This window comes from Drosophila elegans, unplaced genomic scaffold, assembly GCF_018152505.1.
Source record: "Drosophila elegans isolate 14027-0461.03 unplaced genomic scaffold, ASM1815250v1 contig_476, whole genome shotgun sequence".
Classification (NCBI taxonomy): Eukaryota; Metazoa; Arthropoda; class Insecta; order Diptera; family Drosophilidae; genus Drosophila; species Drosophila elegans.
In genome coordinates this window covers 21,700,906-21,710,285 of record NW_024545863.1, presented here as the reverse complement: position 1 = coordinate 21,710,285, position 9,380 = coordinate 21,700,906, and the positions used below count along the sequence as shown (strand labels likewise).

General features: G+C 34.6%; 1 protein-coding gene across 1 annotated transcript; it reads right to left on the bottom strand.

Moving 5' to 3' along the window:
• Positions 1 to 302: 302 nt before the first annotated feature.
• LOC108147215 (CD81 antigen) lies at positions 303 to 9,008 on the bottom strand. Its single transcript, XM_017273580.2, has 5 exons — positions 8,640 to 9,008; positions 3,604 to 3,798; positions 2,949 to 3,128; positions 2,668 to 2,883; positions 303 to 2,113 (listed from the first exon to the last, which is right to left on the bottom strand). Exons 1-5 carry the CDS (start codon positions 8,703 to 8,705, stop codon positions 1,964 to 1,966), a joined length of 807 nt encoding a protein of 268 aa, XP_017129069.1. The 5' UTR covers positions 8,706 to 9,008; the 3' UTR covers positions 303 to 1,963.
• Positions 9,009 to 9,380: the final 372 nt, after the last annotated feature.

The following is a 9,380-nucleotide window of genomic DNA, read 5'->3' as shown; positions in this document are numbered from 1 at the left end:
TTCTTTATTTATTTTGGTTTTGATTTTAGATGTTTGATGAAGTTTTGTGCTATAAATAGTTTGCTACGTTCAATTCTGCTTAATTTTTGCAAATCTTTTTAATTTTAAGATTTTGTTTCCATAACATTCCAATGTGTCGCTACAAATCCAACAGATGAACGTAAATTTAATGAGGTTTATCTCTTAGCCTAAAACTTTACTTTTTTATTTGATTTAACTCCATGAAATTCCGCACGTAACTACTTACTAAGAAATTTTAAAATAAATAATTTTCATTAATGTGTAAATTTAAATACAATATATTTAATTAAATATATTTATTTTTTTGTTGTTGTAAATTTAGTATAATTGGTTTCTTGAACTTGATTTTGTAGATTTAATTTATTTAAACGTTGTGAAGGGGTACAAAGTGTGACGTTCAGGCTAGGCTTAACTAACAACAAAATTCACATATAACAACAATAAAATGAAAATGTTACAAAAAATATATATCTTTTAATTAGTTTATGGTGTATGGTAAAAATACAATGTAAATATAGAGACTTTTTGTTTCGTTCGTGTGTACTTTTCATTTAACGTTTGTGCTGATTTGACGGTTTCCCATATAAATAGTTGCACTTCCACAATGACGCCTAAATTATAATGTATTTCGATGCAGGTAAGTAGGGTTCGACCAAATTCGATTCGAGTGTGTGGGATCATACAAGTTGTGAAATAACAACTTGGCCAACATGAACTAAAACCAATTCTTAAAAAATATTTTGTCATTAATTTGAAAAATATAAACCACAACATTTTGAATCGTATCATACAGCGGCAAAGTGTTTTTATTCAGTGCATTTCAAACATCTTACCCATTACAAGTTTTTTAAAAAACCGCTGATTTAGATTGATAAAAGACATATTGGCCAAGTTAATTCTTTGAGATATATAGAATGCTGTTTGTCAATAGAATGACAATAATTTACTTATTATTTCCTAATATTTTGTTTTTGCTCCTTGATGGCTTATGCCCAAATAAATAAAACATAAATAAATAAAATTACAATTTTGTAAATACATAAAATATTTGGCATTCAATTTCGCGAAGCTCTACGAATTGAGTGGTTTCTGATTTTAGCACATTTTGCACAAGGTAAAAAATGATTTGAAAATATATTTTGGGCTGGGTCTTTGGATGGCAATGCGTTTTAACCAGAACACAAATCTGTCAATCATTCTCATACTTGTGGAATGCTGTTATCATATGTTACATACGTATATATGCATTCATATATTATTTGGCTTTGTGTTAGCATACGTAAATGGCAGCAGGAAAACCTAATTTGTAATCGAAAAAGTCTTATGGGGGAAATAAATATTAAAAGAAATTTGATTGCTTTTCTTTTTACATTATTTCATTTGTTTTGGCATTTAACATTATATTTTTGTGCCTATGCTTTGATCTATATATTAAATATATAGTATGTATCTATGAATTCGAAACTTTTTCGCTATGCTAAGTATTATGGAGCTGCTTATTTTAGCCGCACATATATATGGAGTTTACTGTCTGTGTTTTTCGTGGTAGAAATATTTTGTTAGAAAAGTGTTGTTTGTTTTTGCTCTGCTGGCATATCAAGTTCATATAAAGTCGCTTCCGTAACTCCTGTGGATTGTGCATTCAAAACATTCCACAAATTCCAAAAAATTGTCACATCTCAAATACAATTGCTCAGCTTGTTCGTGTTGTTTTCGCTTGTCTTGTTGTTAAAAGTACTACAAAATTGTGTTGTTGCTGTTGTAAGTTGTTTTGTTAAAGTATTGACCAGGGAACACCGTACATTATCTAGCTAGCCGTCGCTGCTTAATGTTTTTCCCCATTCGCACGTCTTCAGTAATAACGCTCGCTATGCATCCGTTTCGATTTGGTTTGTTAGTACTTCTCATCGTCCGTGATTTCCCTATGGGAGTTCTGTAACTCTCAGGCCTTGTAGTGCTGATTCCTCACCGCACAGCAAAGGCTCAGGGCGAAAGTCAGGGACAGCAGCTCCAGCAGAATGACAGCAGCGGTAACGGCGAAAATGGTGACCCAGTTCTCGTAAATGATCTCAATCAGTTTGTCCACGCAGCCCTGCAAGACACAAATCGGAAACTCATTAATCGGTTTGTATATAAGCAAGTTCGGTTTTCATTCAGTCTGTTTACAGCGCGCATTCTCTGGATCTACTCTGGCAAACAACCCATCCAGACTGGCAGACAGAAATTTGCAATGCGTGTTGAATATCAATATTAATTAAAACATTTTTATCGTCTCGGCGTTGGCGGGCGTGAATTTTTATTAGCTCTGGCGCTGATAGCTTGCAGACCAGAGAAAAATCAACAGCAGTGTAAAGGATTATTAATTTTTATGGCCAGACTGGAGATAGCAATCGGTTAGCCATAATATTATGATTGGGACACACCTATAAATTGAGTTTTGATGGTTTTTCGGTTTTTCGTTGAATCGAAGAACGACAGTTAAATAAAGGGGCAATTAACAGCAAAGCACTCCGTTTTTACCCGCGGATTAATCATTTCCTTTCTTCTTTAAAATTGTCCTTTAATTTTTATGTGATTCAAAGTTTCGATAATAGATCCTAATCTTCATTTGAAATCCTTTGGGAATAAGCCCAATCATTAAATTACCTGCTGATAAATGGCGTTGTTCAATGGACCACCGAATTTCAGCCGGCGCGACAGCTCACATTCGTTATCCTTAAGATTGTCCTTGCAGCAGGACTCGGGTATGTTATAGAAAACATTCATGGAAGACACAGCGATTTCTACAATATTTGTTCGATCCACATTATTAAAACGACTTGTGGCCCAATCTCCAGGTCCATCGGCACCGCAACATTTCAACTGAAACCGATCAAAAATACACATAAATTGTTTCTGCGAGTTGGGGGATATGTCCAAATATTTACATTCTTTTGCAGCGTATCGAAAGTGACGGTGCGTGAACTCATAGTTGACTGGCCGTACTCCTCTTGAACTGAAGACTTGACTGCCGCCCGCACGATATCGTCCAGCTTGTCTTTGTTGTGGAATGCCCAGGCTCCGGCAGCAATTTGTGCCACCATCACGATGAGTATGACACAGAAGAACTGCAAGAGAATTTCAGAATTATGAATGGCAGAGTACGACAGGTTCGTGGGCGTTGAGTTAATAAATTGTTATGATTTAGACAAGATATGTTCGCACACAAAATATATAACCCCTAAAACTTGAAACTCTTTTGAGAAGCTAAAACTGTGTGCTAAACATTTAAAATAATTTATGTTAATAAATAATAAATAAACAATTTTTTTTTGTATTTCTGGGAACTATGTTCTTTACTGATACCCCTAAACCGGTTTTAAAAATACAATTAATGTAATTGGTAATACAATTAGTGTAAGTGGAATTTTCAAACTTGGAGTACATTTTTCTGAGTGCAGCATTTTGCAGACTTGCAAAGATAATGTAGGCGAACCTCCGTTGCAATTATATGAGCGGAACAGTGTGGGCCACACATCTGAATCCATTTAAATTTGAATTCCCAGACTCTGCCATTAAAGTTATACTCCAGTTTTTACTTACCGAAACGAGCAGACATTGAGACTCACGACAAACGCCACAACAGCCAAAAAATGCGCCCAATGTGATCAGTATGCCGATTGCCAGGAAAACGTAGAGGGCTATATGATAATGATTGTAAGATTGTGTCATTGACAGCATGAATGTGGGATCTGTCAGCATCCAAACAGAGGTGATCACTATGGTCAAGCCGATGAGCTGTAAGAAAAAAAGGAAATATAGAATATTTTTATTTTTACAATTTTCAGTGTAGTTGTCTAATAGTTGCATTCAACACACTGGGAAGCACGCGTCAATGACGCCATCTGGTAAGGCGGCAATTAAAGTAGGGGTCTGCCCCGCCCCAGTTTTCCCTTCCCTTTAACTAAAACTTATGATGTCAGCTAAGTTGAAAGCGTCACATTATATTTGCCTCTTGCGATTTGGCTTCTTATAATTTAATTTAAGTAGGGCTGTGAATAAACAAATAAATAATATGTTAATTTAATTTAAAGAAACTAATTTCAGTTTTTTGGAAAGTCGTTGACTAAAGGCAGCTGTTTAAAAAATGAAATATTTTTAATATTTTTGCCCTCATCACCATTGCACCCTCCATTTTTACATATATGTACATATTCAGGCATTAAGCTGTCAAGCTCTTATTATCGCTCTTCTCGGGTTATCAGCAAGTAAATTGTGAACTTTTTTTTTAATTTCTGCTAGAGGAACTGTTTTTTTTTATTAATTTCTGTTTATGTTTCCTACGCAAAAGTTTAAAAACATAACTCGCTTATGCTTTGACCGACAATCCATAAAAATAATGTACTTTAGTTTTCGTTCCTAATAAAGAGCTAATTACTTAATAGGTGGGGACTAAGGGCACAGAGAATCTATGCAAGTTCATTAATTATTCAGCAAAATTAATCACCGCAGGGAAATTGAGTGTGCGATGATGATGTAGGCAAGTGCACATATTATATGGAAAAATATGTGAATTTAGAACATCTTACAAACGAAAGGCAAACTGAAAAGCATTTCAAATATAAATCTTATCTAATTTTTTTTCCCCCAAGGCTTTCGTAATTGCGAAGAACACTGTGCTTCTTGATAAGATTACGCAAGATTGCGAGAGCAATTACAAAGATCCAACAATCCCACATTTTAAATGTGTTTATTTAGGTAATTGCAATATCAAGAAGTTTAATAATATTTTATTAATCATTTTTATATATAACTTTAGTACTGTTAAATATTTTCAATTTAAAATAAAACGATAGATATTAAATGAAATTAATTTTGAGATTAATATTTATTTGGATTTAAATATATATATAAATTTAGGGCGTTGCCTTATAATTTAAGTTCAATTTTTTTAGGGTAAAAAAACTCAACATCTCCCTAGAGAAAGGAAAATCATTATGGTAATAAGAAAGCAAACGCAACAACATAAAGAGAGAAAATACATGAAAATCGAAAATACATGAATGAATGAGAAGCAGAGTCCGGCTTTATGCGGGTGGTCCACGAAAGAGTGAGCTATTGAAAAGCGAGCGAGACAAAAAGTGTGCCACACAAAACTGCACGATACTGCCCTAAAAGTTCATGGGTGTGAATGAGTGCAGCTAACGGAAGAACTGCTCATGGAAACGTAATACAATGTTGCCCCATACGAGGGGCGTCTATTGAGTAACATCAAAAGCAACATAAAAACTTGGTAACGAGAATAACATGTTAACATAACTCTTATTACTTTTTTTAGATTTTTTAGCTTGTGAACAGATAAATCATTTTTTTACTTTTAAAAAATTATATGATAGCATATTTTCATTGCTTAACATTTAAATACTGATATTAAAACTGATATTTTATTTATCTTAAGATAACTATTCACCTATGTAATGTACTCTTTTTAAGTTTCAATCACATTTTTAATAAAAGTCAGAAATGTTTGTAGGGCAAATGTTGACCCCATTTCGAATCTGTTCCCTTTTTTTTGTGTTTGAATCGAATCCACTCCTTGTTTGTAGATACGTTTGTTGGAATTTTACGATTCCCCGTACGGTTGTACATACATATATGGCACTATGTCGCGTGTCCATGACAAACAAACAGAAAGTCTGCCGAATGGGCGAATAAATGTGCTGAGTCCTTCGTTGACCCACTTTTCAGAGCCGAGGCGTTGAAAGCGGAAAACGAGAGAGGATTTTCCTGGTGCTAAATTGCAAAAACGAGGGGGCAAGTGGATAAAACAGCAGCTGGGTTTGCCATGCATGTCCAGTCGCAGTTTTGTCTCACAATTAACCGCATCGATGGCAAATTGCAGTCCCATCATGCAACTCACAAAACTACAAACTGAAAATGAAAAATGAATGGAGCGCCACTCATGAATAATTTAGTAAGAAATAGCACAGCGAATTATGCATTTAGATTTGAAATGTGTGAGTGGGTTGGAAATAGATACAGGCAACCCCTTACCCATAAAGATAATATTTTCTAAAGAAACTATTTATATTGTTAAACATATTTCGAAAAAATAAAATATTTAAATGGATTTTTTTTAAAGTTAACTATTTAATACTATGGAGATAAGGATAACTTTGGTTCATAAACCGCCATACTAAATAATAGATAATCTCTTAAGCCCCTTTTAAGTCCTTATTTTGATAGTAAGTGCGAGTTTAACTGTAAGAAAATGTATGGCTTTTTGGTGGGTGGACAGGAGAGGGCGGGACGCAAGCCTTGTCAGATGGCCGACTGAATATTTTATATATATATATTCCATTTTGGTCACTGTCAACTTCAATGACGACAGCGCCGGCAGTTTAGCATTTTTTGGCATAGGCCTCCCCCGGCATCTTGGATCTGGGATATCGGCCTCATTGGAACGTCAGCTTCCTCAGAGATCGTGGCGTTTGATCACGATGCCCCATGGCGACGTTGAAAATGGAAATGTTTGGAAACCGATGCACAGTGGAGACGAGTTCAAAACAACTGGTACACAGGTTTATGTATTTTAAGATGTGGTTACACATATACACATACATATGTTTAATCTTCTGGTATTTATATTCCACAATCATTAATTTCAATAACTATTTAGTCCCAGTTCGCTCAGTTTTCGTTGTAGATTGATTATTTTCTTTGTGCTAAAAATAATTTAATAAATTCTGATAACTCTTTCAGCCGCAATAATAAAATAAAAATCTGACGCACTTTTCATACATCGTTCTAAAATTAGTTCAACCGCTTAGTAAAACGAACTGCATCACAAACACATCACAATTTCCATCACTTGTTATTTCCTCCACTAACATCAAACATATACCACTGTGCAACAAATAACAACAACGTCTAATACTAAAACATCACAGATCAGGGAAAAATACACTGGTAAAAGAAAGTACCAGCACAACAGAAGACATAATTTAGTTTAAAAATGTGTATAATGATTTTGTAACACCATAACACATAAAAAACAGTTTAACATTATTTTAACATTAAAAAAGCTATCCCAAAATTGTTTCTGCAGAAAATAAAAGAAATTCCTTAAAAAGCTTAGACATTTAAAATCTTTTGCAGTAAGAAATCTAGATAGTTGGATTTTCAAACATTAAAAAATCAAATATAGGTCCGTTGTATTGTATTGGATTTTCAAAACTAAATATTTGCTAAAAAATACAATTCAGATGTGTCAGGAAATATCACTGTTTTGTTTCTGTGTACAACAACGAAAAACTGAACGGACGCGTAAGTTTTTGTTTTTTCTTCGCCCGTATTCGAAAATAGCTTTTGACTAATAAATACTATAGACAGAAATCGAAAAAGGCAGCAACAATCAACAAACCAAAAGAAAAAAACTAAACCCGCAAAAGCTCAAAATTTTAAATTTTGTTGCCCCAAAGAAAAAGCAAGACTGATTTCGCAAGCCATGAAAGACAGGAGAAAATCTCGAGGAAAACAAACACAAACAATTTCAGTGATAATAATTGAATGGAAACAATTGAAAGCCAAATGGGGCGATGTTGAAAGTCAAAAATTGCGTAAAACAAGGAACAGATAAGTCGTGTAAAGAAATAAACCCTTTCAGATACGTCGAGTCCTTTTTTTCCACCAAATTAACCATGTCGAAGTTTTTAAAAATACAAAGCGCAAGTATACGTTATAAAAATAATAAAACAAAAAAAAAACAGAAGCAGAAGCAGAAGAAAAACAACTGAACAAACGTGTGGAGGAGAATGAACACAATGGGAGGGAGTGAAAAATGGAGGAGGAGATGCCTAAATGTCTGTCGTGTGCGTAGGTGTGCGTGTGTGTCTCATTCACTCTCTTCCCACAACGGAACTTCTATTGTTTTTGTGGGGGAGTAAGGAGCTGAGAGCCCCACTTATCAGTGATGCCGCTTCGGCTTGTTACAAACAAAATTAGCTGTTACCGGGATAAACTAATTTAAAGTCTAGAATGCATAACGAAAATAGAAATAATTTTGTTTTAGTATTAAGCTTGGCTTTTGTAACATCTCAATCTACTGGTTGAAAGCAATTAATGTTAACCATTTTTTCCAAATCATTTTAGTAACCTAAAAACCTTTTAAGGCCTTTAAAAACAGTTTGTTTACATGTGACAATTATGTTTAAGAAACTCTCTTAATAACAAAATATTTAAAGCAGTATCTATATGTAGTACATTTAGAATAAATAGAACATGTTTTTTAGTTTATTTTTATTAAGCATTTAAAGTGGAGAACTGCTTTCTCTTAACATTAGTTTCTTAAGAACATGAACAACTGTTTTAACTTGTATTTTTTTTAAGCATCCATTTTTTCAGGTTCTTAACTTTTGTTTTGAGCACCTCTGATGAGAGGGAAAAGAGGGAAAGAAAGAGCGGTAGGGTTCAAAAGAGCGTGCGCATGGTCCCTCCCCCCGCCCAGCCAGAAAAAGAGGGGCGTAGGGAATACAAAAACACCCACATACACACATCATGCGGAGAAGGACCGTGTTCCAGTTGTTGTTGTGATGGGAGAGAATCTAAAATTGTTGTTGTTGTTGCTGGAATCTACATACCCAGAATAAAATGTTTATAAGGACCATCAGATATTTGACGCACGAACAACAGCCGTTGAGACCCATGGCGGATTAATTTCTTCTATTAAATAACTCCTTAAAAGTGGCTTGGATTTAACTGGTTTGTCAAGCACTGGAAGATGCTTTTTTCGAAAGGAAATGGGAACTGCAACTCTGTCGACTGCACTTTTCCGCTTATCCACACTCTTTCAAAACACGCGATTGATGCACTATATTTTTCAGATTTTCGAATTTTCAGGCTTAGGAATCTCTAACTTGCCGTTGCACCCAACTTATTTTAAAATTTTATTTGTACATCGAGGCGTCCGTCCAATGTAAAAATCTTGAAACAGTGCGACCGTTAACTGGGCCATTCAAATATACCATTCGGGGTATAGAAACGCATTTACTGAAAAAAAATCACCCTAAAAAAGCAACAAAAGATTCTGCGCCCAGAGGTAGATAACTTTGATCAGGACTAGCAATGAACACAACCTGCCTGGAATTCCAGTCTATCCCCAAACCAATGTCGGTATCAATTATTATTTTAACTTATCCAATAGTGACATTTTTTAATGTGTCTTTTGTTTACTCTCCGTCCGGCGCCAGATACTTTCCATTCCCAAACGCATTTTCAATTTATGTTGAAGGTGCTTATTTGAACAATCTACTTTTCCTAACATGCCAATAATGCGGCCCTACCTAAACAGACTATTTAATTTAAACCATTGATTTAAAACT